We start from the raw sequence: 14,579 nt of genomic DNA, 5'->3' as shown, positions 1-14,579 counted from the left end.
TGACACAAAAACCACTTTTTCTCCCTCGAGGGAAGCAGGATGGGCAGATCTAAGCCCTCGATAGAAAGTCTCCATCCAGATTTGCTGACATGTCCTTGGCCTTGTGAATATACCCCTGTCTTTCACATCATGGGACTTAGAAACTTGTAAAAAACAGCAAGCTCCAAGTATTGTTCTGAAAATGATGATTACCTTTTATGGTAGCCTCACAATATAAAGATATCCTGACGTTTTCGGGCTTTCTCAATATTAATATGGCAAATCCAAGTGGCTGTTGATCTCCCCCTGGAAGGCACCGCCTGAGGTCGCCGGACTCGAACTAAGCCTGATTGGGCTCTGTACTCTGGTTGATGATTTTGACCTCGTCAATCAGACTCACGACCTCGAAACACCACGACATCCTTCCCCTCTCCGCCATCACAGGAGCTCCGCCATCTAGAGTCCTGTCGCGTATCCAATACAGCGACCTCTTGCTCTCTCGTCACCCTTTGATACCCCCCAAGTGCCACGTTCAAGCTCGCAGTCATCGAAGACGGGTCATCGCATGCGCAGCCCCTCGAACCACCCACAAACAACTCTGAAGACGTATGATGGCAACTGAAGCCACCTCCGAACCTATTGCGACGTTTAGTATAACACCTGATCATGAGCTGGTTCGTGCAAATGCCTCATTTGGATAGCTGAGCAACTTGCTGATTTGCGCCTAGAACCTAACTGAAATCGCGAGCCAAGATGTCCCCTCCGACGCACCTCTCGTAAACGGAAGCGCCGATAAAGATGAACTCAAGCCAGATACAGAGAATGTCGAGTCGATCGTCAACTCCGCGGAGGTCAGTGTTAGTGGAGGATCGGATACTGAGGCTTCGAAAGCGGAGACCTCGAAAACTGCAGGCGACGAGAAGGGCCATGTGCGAACTGCATCAGCCGTGAAGAAGCCTACCTCTTTCAAGCCCGTCTCAGTCAATAAGACCTTCCTGGCGGCAAAGGGTGCGACTCCTGCGGCGCCTTCGAAGCTCGGAGACAAAGCAGCCACGGCTGCGGCAACTCAGCCTGGAGCTTCAAGCACGGCAGCGAGGCCACGATTAGTTGCAAAGTCTGGAAGCGGTCTTCGCGATTCAGCTCCTCGGGCTTCAACTGCGGCGAATGGTGGAAAGCCTGGCGCGGCACCTGATGCGAATGCTGTGTGGAACAAGAACAGACGTACGTTGCATCAAACATTTGGTATAACCATGATGCTAATTCTCCCCAGCGGCCCCACCACCAGAACCCAAGCGATTCACCGATGAAGAACTGAAGCAGCGCTATGGAATTCATTTGGCTACGAGACTCCAATCCGATGATCCGGGCAAGCAGGCCAACTGGGCAGATATTGATGACGACGATGATGATTGGGCTCCAGAATCGATTGAGTGGACTGATGGAACAAAGATTACACTCCCACAGGCTGATGAGGCACCCGCGCCATCGCCTGAACCGGTTCCGGCTACACTGAAGGATGCAAAAGCTGTGGAGACCGCGAAGCCAAAATCTCCAGCACCTACACAAGCTTCAGCTTCCCCAACTGTGAAGCCTAGCGGATTTGGTGGTAGAGCCGGATTAGTCTTGAAGGGTGCGAGTGAGAAGCCAACGTTGGTTGCGAAGCCTCCAGGTCCTCCGACCCCAGTGAAATCACCATGGGCTCCTTTACCACCTGTGGATAAGGCAGCACCCATTGCAATCGATATTCCTCAGAATCAACAGCAACAAAGCCGATTCAACCAGAGAGACCCCCATGGATTTCATGGAATGCCACCACCACCGGCAAAGGAAATTGCAGCAGATGATTTCAGTCGGTCATGGAGAGAGGGGGCAAACACCAGTCGAGAGCTGTACAACTCGCAGTCTGGAAGATATGAGCCTGTTAATGACAATCGCAGAGGATCCATGCGCAATGATGCCCGTGGTCAGCAGCCTGCAGTCTTACAGAGACCTTCTCAAGGAGATGGTCCGGCGGAGCCGTCTGCAGCGTTCCAGACACATCGGGCCAGCGGTCAAGATGGAGCATATGGACGACGTCGTACTTCTTCCAATGTCAGTGGAGGGAGTGGCAATTTTGTCAGACGGATGAGCAGGGGTCGTGATATGCCACCTCCTCATGAGATGTTGAATGTACGAAGAGGATCATTGGCAGCAGTCAGTGATGCCCCTTCGTCACCACGAAATTATTCGCCTTCGGGACAAAATCTCCCAGGACAGCGAGGCTACCAAAATCAACAGTGGCAATCCCGTGCCTCACCTGTCATTAGCCACCCTTCACCACAGTCCATGCACGGACAGATGGTGCCACCGGCATCAGCGTCTACGGACAATCAAAGCCAGCCCACTAGCACGGTTTACGAAGATCCTCTCGAGGTGCAGAAGAAAATCATGCGACAAACCCGTGAACTTGCCATTAAGCGAAGACAAGAAGAAGAGGCAAAGGAGGAAGCCGCGAGAAAGGAACGAATCCGCATCAAGCTTGAAGCCATGGGTCCCCCGCCAGAGACCAAGAAGAAGTCATCTCCTCAAGAAGCCAACGTCGCCCCAACACAGATCCAGACTCGAGAGGCAACCGGTGCTGCACCGACGCAAACTGAGGCGGTGGTGCCTGAAGGTGGTGCTGCTTCAAAGGTGACACCGGACGCAACCAGCCAGCCCAAGGTGCCGAATTCACTTGATGGAAAGATCAATGACAAGGCTTCCACAAGCGAAGAAAATCGCACAAACGGAATTCATCAAAATAAGTCGCCATCTACAATTCCTCCGACTTCGCAAGACAGCCGCTCTCTCCAAGACAACCGATCCTCTCACGAAAACAACCGTCCTTCGCAAACATGGCAGACTGAGGCACCTTCCACATCGGACAGATTCAAGCCCTGGGCTCCAGCTCCTTCCCATCAAACCTCCAAAAACGTTTGGGGTCCACCTACGAACGACAGAACTCTTGGCAACGGCACCTTCAACCCGGAGTTGAGCAGAGTGCCCGATATGCATCAATCAATGCGTCCAAACCCCATCGGGCCACCGAATTCGAACCGCAATGGCCAATTCCAGCAAGGACGGAGTGGTGAACCTTATGGCTCGCGACCTGCGCCGATCGGTCCCCCGAACAGACAACCGGCCATCTCGAACCAACAAGCTGCAAATCAAGCGGCAGTTGCCAAGTCCGGCTGGGGTAGTCTTCCGGAGAGATTGGCCGAAGAGGATGCGGCACTCCATCGCCAGCAAGAGCTCGAGGATGCCAGGAAGCGCGAACTGGAAGCACAAGGTGTTGCTCCCGAGATTCGAGGCCCAGTCATCAAGGATACTTGGCGCCAGGTGACGATCAACGAGGACGGTACACGAAGCAAGGTTCAAGCCAGCCATACTGCCGTCCATGGCAAGAACCAGGAAGAAGCAACGACTCGAGGCATGTTTGAGGAACAAAACACTGTACCCCGTCATCATTTGGACTCTGTTGGTAACCAGCAACCATTCAATGATGGTTGGAGATCAGCTTCTAACATCAACGCACCTCCCCCTGCTCGAGGCTCGCGATTCTTCCCAAACAGAGATGTTCGATTGGAGGAGCAATCTTTCGATAGACCAGGATCTCCATCCCCACCCCCGCCTACCATGGATGGCCACCCTGCCTACGATGGTGATAGCGCACACCCTCATGTCTCCCTTCCTCGTCCTGCGCCTGTCGTCAAGCTGCCACCACCTACCGTTCTAGCCCCAATTGGTCCCCCGAAGCCAGCATCATTCGCGGCAGCAGTCCATAGCCCTTCCGTTCAGCCAACTGCTAATCACAATACTGGTTATGGAGGGCATCAGAACTACACCCATCAATACCAAGATGCTCGCCGTCAAGAGCCGGCTCCTGCAAATTGGCAGGATAGGATCAACTCGTTGATTGGTCGCAAGAACTCCCCACCGAAGTCGCATGCTTTCGCAGTAGACTCTTCTAGCAAGAATGCCCTTGAGCTTCCCAACCAACAATACTCCGCAACCGTATCATTGCCATCTCGTGGCTCGGACGCAACTGATGATGGAACAGTTGAGTCGAAGCCAGCTGCTGAGGAATGCTTCGAGGAGCAGGAGATGGGTTCCTTGCCAGTCATCAAGGTTCCACACACAGCACCTGCATCGGCTTGGCAATTGGCCCCTCCTCCAAAACCTATGCCGCGAAAGTTTGTCATCTCCGAGGTCACCAGCATTGAGCCGTTGCAATTCCCGCAGCAGATCTCAAACAATAGCACTTCTCTTCACATCAAGATCCCTGGTCATGACTACACGACTACCGTTACCATGGCTGTTGCTCGCCAGAGAAGCAACCCCCGAAACCGAGGTGGTTCCCGAGGTACAACACCACGACATGCTTCATCTTCTCATCCTAGGGGTGGCAGAGGTAGAGATGCATCGAGCGGCTTCGCGTCTCCGAGTCTCGAGACTGTTTCCGTTTCCTCCAGTCCAAATTCCTCAGGACGTGGTAATCGGGGCGGCAGAGGAGGATATGGATCTAACTGGAACAACCGCCACGTTTCTACACCCGTCCACACTTAATTCGACACGCATTGGCGGAAGATATATGAAAGGCACGGCCCTTTCTATTCGAGGAGGCGATATCGACCTTCTCGTGTAATGGATCATTTTCCTTTCTCATGCACCCCACTTTTCACACTACACTTGTAACTGAACCTCATGAGCGGTGTTTATCTCGTCGGCAGCTGCTGCATTTTCAAGCAGCTTGCACTGCGCGGTGTCATAGCAATGCTTCAATTATTCGAGGCTTGCATAGTTGACAGGAGCGCACTATTAGTGCATAGCAGACGAGGACTAAACAAAACGTACGGATTGATATTCTGGATCGCAAGCTGCACATCCTTCAAAGGATTCAGCAGAGTTGAGATCTGGTAATTCATTGCAGATTTTGCGTGATGGCTGTACGCTTTGAGGCCCAGATGGCGGAGATCGAGAGAGAATACAGCGCAGTAGCTACCGAATAAAGACTTCAAAAACCATCTCTGAATCCATTTGCCTGTGGACGTGATCCCTGAAATGTACGAAGATTGCGGCATAAAGTGACGGGATTACAGGTGCATGCATAAATATAGGGCCACTAATAGAGCCTGTAGTGTCTCACCGAGCCCTGTAAGCCCTATAATTAGTCTGAATCAGAGGCGTAAGGCCCCTGAAGCCCACTGAAACCATATGTAGCCCGATTAGGAGGCTACATTAAGCCACAGGCTTTCTATAGGCCCTTAGCCCCTGTGTTTTTAGGCCTGCGTCCGCAATCGGTAGCGGGGTAAAGTAAGCTTTACCCCCCCTTCTCACCCCCCCAGGGCTCCCCACCACTCACTCTCTTCTTTACTCTCACTTCCTATGTAAAAGCTAGTACTTATGGCTACTTTTGGTGGTTTATTTGACTTTCCAGACTTATCAGATGGCCAATCAGAGCTTTCCTCCCCTCCTGATTCTGACGAATCAGAATGTAGCGAAGCTACAGAAGATGAAGAGGATGCTTGGTATAACTTACCTTCAGATTCAGAAGATGAAGACGATGACTCAATTGCACCAAGTTTTACGCTCCCGCTTCGTCCTCCTCCTAGTACTTCTACAGCCTTTATTATACCTGAGATCACACGTAAAGAGTACTCAACTGGTGCGAGAATCAAGGCTATTTATATGCTTGAGCAAAGGAGATCTGCAGGCGATATCAAGAAAGCTACAGGAGTGTCCAGAACCCGTGTTTATGAGCTTGCAAGCCTTGCTAGGCAACGTGGATGGAGAGAGAACGAGGATATGCCCTTGGAAGTGTGTCATGTTCTCAATTAACCCCGATCTGGCCGGCCAGTAATCTCACCCACTGCAATCAAGTGTGTCTTGCAAGTTGTACTTCAAAATTCGACCATACGAGGCTTTTCTTGTGCTACAATTGCAAAGGAAGTCAGAAAGAGGGGTCACGAGGTAGCTGTACGGACAGTTTGGAAAGTCCTTACTGCAGCTGGCTATTCTCAGTGCAAACTGACAGTAAAGCCTGGCTTGAATGGATTCAGTAAAAAGGAGCGGCTAGATTGGTGTTTGGCATACGAGAATTGGGAACTTGAAGACTGGAAAAACGTGATTTTTTCAGACGAGACAGCGGTTCAATTAGGGGGTACAAGAGGAAAAAGAAGGGTATGGAGGCTTCCAGGGGAAGCATATAACAAGCATTGTATCAGAAGACGCTGGAAGGGCTTCTCTGAGTTTATGTTTTGGGGATGTTTCTCGTATGATAAAAGGGGGCCATGCCATATATGGGAAAAGGAAACAGCACAGCAAAAAAAAGACAGAAAGGCCGATTTGGATACAAGGAACTCCTTAATTGAGAAGGCAAATAAACAAAAATGGGAGAAATAGCAAAGGAAGTGGCTAAGGGAATGGACAAAAGCATACGGAAGAAAGCCTGGTGGAGTAAGAAAAGTATGGAAATACAATGAGGAAACTGGAGCTTTTGTGGTGAAGAATGGACGTGGAGGAATCAATTGGTATCGCTACCAAAAGGAGATCTTGATCGCAAAGCTCTTACCCTTCGCAAAGGAATGCCAAAAGAACCGTCCCAAAACGATCGTTCAGGAGGACAATGCTCCAGCTCACAAATCTCATTATTAACAGGAGGTTTACAATCTCTGGAAGATTATGAAAATGCTATGGCCAAGCAACTCACCTGACTTGAATGCTATTGAGCGTTTATGGTACCATATGAAGAGGGAAACCACAAAGCGAGGGCCTACTAGTAATGGTAAGAAGCTCAGAGCAAGGTGGGAGAAATGTTGGGAGGGTATTCCGCAAGCGAAAATTCAAGAGTGGATTGAGGCAATTCCACATCACGTGAAGGAGATAATTAGATTAGAAGGTGGAAATGAGTATAAGGAAGGACGAAAAAAGGGACAGGAGAAAGTAGTAGTTTATAGCTAGAGTATATCTTCATTTATTACCAATTTGGTCAGCTGATTTAGCCCCCTGGAACATTCATTAATTAAGCGAAATACCCTTCAGGGGGCAAGTAAGACCTTACAGGGCTATTTAGTGGACTGCATATAATTATGCCCTGTAATCCCGTCACTTTATGCCGCAATCTTCGTAGATAATAAAGAAACGGTACGCACAGCATCGAATTGTTGTCGATCTCGGCACCTGACCGAACTGATCAGCACAAAAACTTCTCTCCGCCAATTAAACCCGCTCCTTCCCGCTTTCTTCCAACTTCAATGTTTGCCTCCAGATCACGAATATCCTCACTCCTCCAAATCAAGAGTTTCTCTTTCTCCTTCTCCTCCAGTTTCCATTCTAGAATCGTAGCAATGTCATCAAAAAAGCAGATTAACTTACTGAGAGGCTGGCCAAACCCCTCCCTTCTCCCCACACCCCTCATCTCCGCTGCATCAACTACAGCGCTCTCGAACCCAGACATCTCCATCCCTGGCCTGCTCTATGGCCCAGATTCAGGGTATCAGCCGCTCAGAGAAGAGATCTCTCGCTGGATGACGCGCTTTTACGTCTCTACCCCTCGACGTCCGCCAACGATCCCGTATCCTGAGGGATGGAACACGTTTGTGGGAGAAGAGGAGAGGAATGCGGACAGGATATGCATCACAGGCGGCGCGTCGCAGAGTCTGGCTTGTGTGCTGCAGGTTTTCAGTGATCCGGTGAAGACGAGGGTGTGGATGGTTGCTCCTTGTTACTTTCTTGCGTGTCGGATTTTTGGGGATAGCGGGTTGGAGATTAGGGCTGTTGGGGAGGGGAGCGAAGGCGTGGATTTGGGGGCGTTGGAGAGAGGGTTGAGGCAAAGTGGGGAGGAAGGGGAGAAGAAGGTGAGGGGATTGTTTCTTTTTCGGTTCTTGATGAGAGGTTGGAGGAGATACTGTAAAAATCCACGTGACGGATATGGTCTGCAGCTGGGAAAATGCAGAGCAAAGGCTGGCAGCTTTCATGGTTTCTTTTATTATCCTTTGGGGGTGTTTTGAGAGGTTGCTAACATGAACCAGCCCCTCAAACAACCAAGACCATGGTCAAAAATCTACCGGAATATCATTTACTGCGTTCCCACATTCTCAAATCCATCAGGGAAGACGATGTCTCCCTTCTGTCGGCAGAACCTCGTTCAGCTTGCTCGAAAATACGATGCCTTGATCATCACAGATGATGTCTACGATTTTCTTCAATGGCCTACCTCTTCCGCTTCTTCGACGACATCACTATCGAAAGCAATAATACCTCGCCTGGTTGATGTCGATCGAACACTGGAACCAGTGCCAGGACCCGACAGCTTCGGCAACGCCATGTCCAACGGCTCGTTCTCCAAGATCGTTGGCCCCGGTGTGAGAACCGGCTGGGCGGAAGCTACTCCAAAATTGATATATGGGTTGTCGCAGTGTGGATCCTCGAGATCCGGGGGAGCGCCGAGTCAGCTTGTTGCTACGATGATGGCCGAGTTACTGAGGAGTGGTGAGTTGGAGAGGCATATAAAGGAGGTACTAAACCCTGCTTATGAGAAAAGGTATGGGATTATGACACGAGCTATCCGGCAACACCTGGTGCCGCTAGAAATCAAGCAGGGGGAAGTCACTGCTGATGGGAAAGATATCTTTGGGGGCTATTTTCTTTGGCTGGAATTGCCCAGGGATGTCAGCGCTAAGGTCGTGGCGGATAGAGCCAAGGTGGAGGAGAATCTGATTGTGGCTCCGGGATATATTTTCGAGGTTGAGAATGATCCGAGTATCAAGTTTCAGAATTCTATCAGGTTGTGCTTTTCTTGGGAAGAGGAGGCAGATTTGGAAGATGGTATTGAGAGGTTGGCGAGAGTGGTGAGGAATGTGAGGGATGGTATGCCCCCTGAGATGAAAGGGGAGGGATTGGGAGAGAATGGGACCAAGGGGGAAATAGGAGAGTTTCAATGAGCAGGCCTGGAACTCATCGTATGAGTATTGGCGGTAGTTAAAAATAGGAATTGCATCAGTAGAATTTGAGGAATAACTTGGGCGTTAATCCTTTGCTAAGAGGAGAGAGAAGCCGCGATTAGGCGAGCAGATCAAGAGTAATTACTTCTTTGTAAAGCGGTACACGTATCCTTTAGACACATAATCTCCTCCACGGCTTATCCCTACAACAGTTTGTCCTCGCCCCTAATTCCTAGAGATATAGTCTGTGTATATAAGCTAAAAATAGACCTCGGTGGAGAGAGTAAGAGTTCCTAAGCCCTCTATGCAAAGATGGTAGAAGTTTTTTGCTCAAGTAAGGTATATTTCCTTATAAATCTATGTTTTTAAGCACCTTTAAAAGGGAACTATTAAGGGAAGGGAAGCGTGCCTTATCTCAATTCAATTCAATTCAATTCAATTTAGCTCAACTCCACTCGATTCAGCTCAGCTCAGCTCAGCTCAGCTTAGCCTAGTAGAGCGCCTTTAAAGACAATGAGGCTCTCCGGTGGCCACCTCCAAAAGATAAATACATCAAAAAGCGGTTAGTACGTGTATCACTCCACAGCTCTCCTAGGCAGCCCACGCCTGGTTCCACTTTCGCGGCCTCGGACCGGGCGAATGACTTTGACTCTGGTTATCGAGTGCGGTGCGTCCGTCGTGCGTTGATGGCGTTGCTCAGCCGCAGCTGAAGACGCTGAAATCTTGACATGGACTGACTGAGAATATTGCATGCTGTCCACGTGTCATGGATGGGGAGGTCCGGTCGGCATTCGCTGCTTGTTTTTAGGCGGCAGTGACGGCGTGGAAGGCTGGCAATTCTGGTCCTATCGCAAATCCCTCCACCACCACCTCCACCATCGTGGCTGCTGACAAAACCGAGATAAGGCAAGTATTGGACCATTCACAGTACAATCCCCTTCGGCGCGATTGCCCAACAGGAATGCCGGGACTCGGTGAGGAAGTAAGGCCTGCAGAGCATACAAGGATATTGTCAGGAGATTTAACATTTCCGCTTTGTGATGCGTCTCTATTTGAACACAAGTCTTGGCTCGATTTGCGGCTCTACCAGGAAGGATTGATGACAGAGTTCTTTCACCATGAGCAACCCGCCTACTCAATGCTATCTCGGCACAGCCTACACAGCTTACAACTCGACCACTGCTTGTCTCGCCGAATGCTTGCAGCCGAAGCAATTTTTTTCATCCGACGATGCGATATCCCAATGTTTCAACCTGGCAGCATATGGAAATGCCTTCAACACTGGTGGTCCCTGCAACGAAAGTGCAGCCAGCCCATTGGTCCATCTTTTCGACACATGCATGCAGGATTACTGTCAACACGAGGACCAAGAACTCGGTGGTTGCAACTACACCGGCATCTCTACTAGCATCTGCAGAGATGATGATATATGGCACACCCTATGCAACAAAGTCAGTGCAAGCGTAAATGCGGACATTGGTGGAATTGGAGTGAGCTCTCTTCTCATAACAGGTCCGTAGAGGACGTGCACACAGTCTAATTCACCATGTTTAGGTCGTTATATCTTACATAATGCAAATTCTCATGGCCCTCGTAGCCTGGATTATCCTCTCCCTTAAAGGATCCTGGTTCACCTCTATCTATCGAAAATGGTCGAGAGCTGGGGATACGCGGCATGAAAAACGCTCTACCAAATGTCATTCTGACCAAGCCGCTGTTTTAAAGTCCATGCTCGTCGAATTCCAAGAAGCGCAGTGTTTCTTTATGCTGGCTACTCAGATTGCCGTATTAATTTCCTTTGGAAATCAGGCTAAGTTCTATGGACCTAAGGACGAAGCTCAACTAGATATGGATAACTACCTTGGACAAATTATTGGCACCGGGGGATTATTACCAATCAGCCTTGTCTTATTCACACTCAATAATATTGGTATGATTTCTTGGTATATCCTTGTCCTGTCCGGAATCACCTTGGCAACGTCATCAGCCACAGTTATTATTTCGACCAAGAATGAGGACAACGGCTATACTCCGTCTAGTCTTGCGGGCTTTTACGATACGGCGTCTATTGATAGTTGTGGTGGCTACCCTCCGCCAATTGTGTTCTGCGATGAGGTCTGGTACAAGAGCACTATCAGCCAATACTTCGACCAGAAGGTCTTGAGCTGGACTTATATTTTCCCTCTTGTGGTCTTCTCGGTAATTCTATCCCAACTCTTATTGACTTTACCTCGGCTCTCTCGTTTTGTAAAAGGAATGCTACCTCAGCTTTCTCGTCTCGAAGGTTCGAAACTCGTTACATATCTGAACGTCCTTTGGATCGTAGCAATCTCTATCCTTTATTTGTTTGCCATATATTCGTATCTTGCCAATCTTTACTACCTCAACAAATTCGGGGCTATTGATACAAGCAACTGGACGCTTGGTCAGATCGTTGCTGTAACAATATGGGCACCTGTTCTATTGAAGTATATCTATAGCGCCTGCTGTAAGTTCATCCCTTCTGCCGTCTTCCATATTCCGCTCCTTTACCCCACTAAATTCCTAGTATGTATCAGTATCTCTTATTAGAATTATGGCAAATCCTTAATTTGATTGCTAACGACGCTCCTGTGCAGTCGGGATCGAGGCACATTCAAGAGTTCGTTTCGCGAAGCCATACGAGCTCACCAAATCCAACCATTCCAATCCTCAGATTGACACTGAGAGAGGAGCCCTTCCCGAGAGGGAAATCGGGAGCAATGGCAATAATCCCCACGAGGAAACCACCCAACATGGGTATTCTAAGATCGGAGGAGCTCAACTCATCGAAACAGAGGCGGAAGTTTAGTAGCAAATTAAGTAGGATGTTGGACTTTTATCACTCATTGGGGGGACATTTTTGAGGTCTGTTCAGTCTTAGGATGGTTGTGTGAGACATTTGGCAAGGTTGTTCAAATGCTGGCTATTGCGCCACTCCTTACCCATTTTCATTACAGCAGCCTGGCTTTCCTCTTTCCGTTACGATATATATAGGCTCTGATAGCCAAAGCAAGAAACTTCAAGGCAACAGTCGCTTTACGACATCCAGTTTTCTTCTTTTAGTATTGGTTCGATTAATATATTTGACGATAACTTGTGAAAGTAATCTTGAGACCGTCGCTAGTGCCAAATTTGTCGACTTAATTGGATTCTGATTGGGGTCCCTGCTCGATTCTTATAATTAGAATGGCATAGAGGAGTCAAACCGGACCCCCTGAATCAAGGCGGCCCTTTCATCTGGGGATCGCCCGGACGATTGGCACCATCACGGTTGGACATGCTCAAATGACTAATGCACCGTTTTCTGGTTTGTTGTGATGTGTGCAGGGTCGCACGTGACTTAAGGGCATGTGACGAACCTCGGATGTCGCGGGTGTCGATCAGGGAGATCGGAGGCCCTTCGACTTCACAACCAACCACTGTTTATATTATAAGTATTAGGCTTATAAATCACTAATTATTTATATGTTATTAGGGCCTCCTATTTAGAGGGGGCTTCCTTGGACCTTATAGGAGGGACAGAGATTAGTTCTATACTGAATTTAATACTGTGGTTTCATAACTCACTAATTTATTCTATTATCTTATTGCCTACTAATAAACACCTTATAAGCTAATCTCTTAACCCTCAAAGGAGATAGTTTAATAAGTAATTATATCTTGAAATCTGCGAAATATATAATCTCTTGCCGGAGCTATTTCTATAGAGGAAGTTAACCAGATTAACCCTAATACGGGTAATAGCAAAGGCTCGTCTAATACTTTTAACGGGGCCCCTCAGGAGCCTCCGAGAGCCAGTAATAATAACAGAAATAATCCCGGTAATAATTAAGATACCGAGATTAATACCCAAGTTACTACCGCCCAAGCTATAGAATAGAGCTTATATACTAAAGTCAAAGTGCTTTAATAAAAGCAAGAATTAGTAGATATAATTAACTAATATATTCTATAGTTAGAGTAATATAAGAGTACCCTCAGGGATACCTTGCGGTTTACTATATTTTATAGAAATTCTATTTATAAGTTTATTCTATTTTCCTTAGTAATTCCTATTAGGGAACTTCCTGAAATAGAATTAGAACCTACTTCTTTTCCTAATATAATAAGCTTTGAGAGTAATCTTAATACTATTTATTAGAAGCTACTATATAATATCCTAAAGATATATTTAGACTAAGAGAAGCTTTTTAAGGTCCGGATGCCTGACTTATATTATAGAAAGTTCCTTAAGAAATAAAGAATATTTATATCTTTCTAGGAAGTAATCTTTAGAACCTAATCTTAGACTTATAATAAATACTTTTCTAAAGTTAATTTTATTATAAGTACTTTTAGGAACGAATCTTATAATACTTAAGAAACTATAATAAAGCAAAGCCTATTATTATATAAGGTTTATTAAAAGTAATTTAAGGCCTATTTAGCTAATATACTCTAAGTACCTTAAACCTATTAATAAGATATCTTTAAAAAGTACCGAGATCTTTATTAGAAAGATAGTAAAATAATTACCGAGTTATATACTTAAATAATTAGTCTCGAAGTTAACTAGAACTTATATCCTAAAAGAGACCGGATCCGGACTTTTAATATTACTTTATCTAACTATAAGACTTATTAGATACTTATATCTATTTTCTTAGGAAATAAGATAATATCTATTTCCGAATAACTTAAGAAAGCTTAGAAAGTAGAATATATTACTTATCCCAAATTAAGGAAAGTAAAGATAGGAAAGTCTAGTAAGAATAATTCTATTTCTAAGAACTCTAACTTAGTAAATTCTGATTTATAAGGCTATTAAAAAAGGAAAAATAAGTTCCGAAAATTATATAAGAAATCCTGAGGTAATACTTTGGCTTCTTTAAAGCCTTAAAAAAGTACTAGTTCTACTTTAGATATAGTTTATTAGACTTATAAATAAAAAGAATATTTTTTAGGAAATATAAAGTATTTTAAGTATACTAAATAGACTTGGTAAAACTCTAATAAAGCCAAAACTATAAAAGAGTTAAGGCATTTATAGAAGCAGGTTAATACTATTACTATAGAAAAGTATTTTAAAGAAAATTCTCCTAAGAAATAGGAAAAAAAGAAGGCCAAATCTTAAATATTAATAATTTTAGCTATAATAAAAAAGATATATTACTTTATATAACTATTTAAGTAAGATTAATATAGCCAGAAATAGGTGCCTTAGAAATATATAATAAACTTAATAATATTAGGTTAGACTATAACTTTCTTAATAATAATTGGGCTTAAAGCCGGGGCTTTATTATCTTAGCTAAATATAACCAAGAATTTATAACTTTTTATAGAAATAGATTTAAGGTCTATTAAGCTTATAATCTTGAGATATTTATTATAAATAATTATAGTAAAATATATTCTTTTAAGCTCTAGTTCTATAAGTATAAGAATATTAGCTCTTATAGCCTTGTTTTTAATATAGAATTTTATAAAGTAATTCTTATATAATATATAAATTATATTAAGAAATAATAGATATATATATTTATATAGCCTAATAATATTAAGATCCTAATACTAAAAGAATTTAGTAAAGAGCTTAACTAATATCCTAAGCTAGTACCTCAAGTCTTATTTTTAACT

At 45.7% G+C, this 14,579-nt stretch overlaps 3 protein-coding genes across 3 annotated transcripts; all 3 read left to right on the top strand.

Moving 5' to 3' along the window:
- The first annotated feature begins 385 nt into the window (after positions 1-385).
- On the top strand, positions 386-5,020 carry K444DRAFT_599642 (uncharacterized protein). Its single transcript, XM_024878583.1, has 3 exons — positions 386-653; positions 708-1,200; positions 1,250-5,020. Exons 1-3 carry the CDS (start codon positions 588-590, stop codon positions 4,561-4,563), a joined length of 3,873 nt encoding a protein of 1,290 aa, XP_024730169.1. The 5' UTR covers positions 386-587; the 3' UTR covers positions 4,564-5,020.
- A 2,323-nt stretch (positions 5,021-7,343) lies between these two features.
- K444DRAFT_541829 (PLP-dependent transferase) lies at positions 7,344-8,939 on the top strand (the record flags this gene model as incomplete). The annotated part of the gene is made up of 2 exons (XM_024875830.1): positions 7,344-7,853; positions 8,028-8,939. 2 exons carry the CDS (start codon positions 7,344-7,346, stop codon positions 8,937-8,939), a joined length of 1,422 nt encoding a protein of 473 aa, XP_024730168.1.
- A 1,051-nt stretch (positions 8,940-9,990) lies between these two features.
- On the top strand, positions 9,991-12,054 carry K444DRAFT_668252 (uncharacterized protein). Its single transcript, XM_024887386.1, has 3 exons — positions 9,991-10,429; positions 10,494-11,427; positions 11,558-12,054. The coding sequence occupies exons 1-3, from the start codon at positions 10,058-10,060 to the stop codon at positions 11,767-11,769; spliced, it is 1,518 nt and encodes a 505-aa protein (XP_024730167.1). The 5' UTR covers positions 9,991-10,057; the 3' UTR covers positions 11,770-12,054.
- Positions 12,055-14,579: the final 2,525 nt, after the last annotated feature.

The sequence above is a fragment of the Hyaloscypha bicolor genome (genome assembly GCF_002865645.1).
Source record: "Hyaloscypha bicolor E unplaced genomic scaffold K444scaffold_157, whole genome shotgun sequence".
Lineage (NCBI taxonomy): Eukaryota > Fungi > Ascomycota > Leotiomycetes > Helotiales > Hyaloscyphaceae > Hyaloscypha > Hyaloscypha bicolor.
This window is presented reverse-complemented; position numbering and strand designations above follow the sequence as displayed.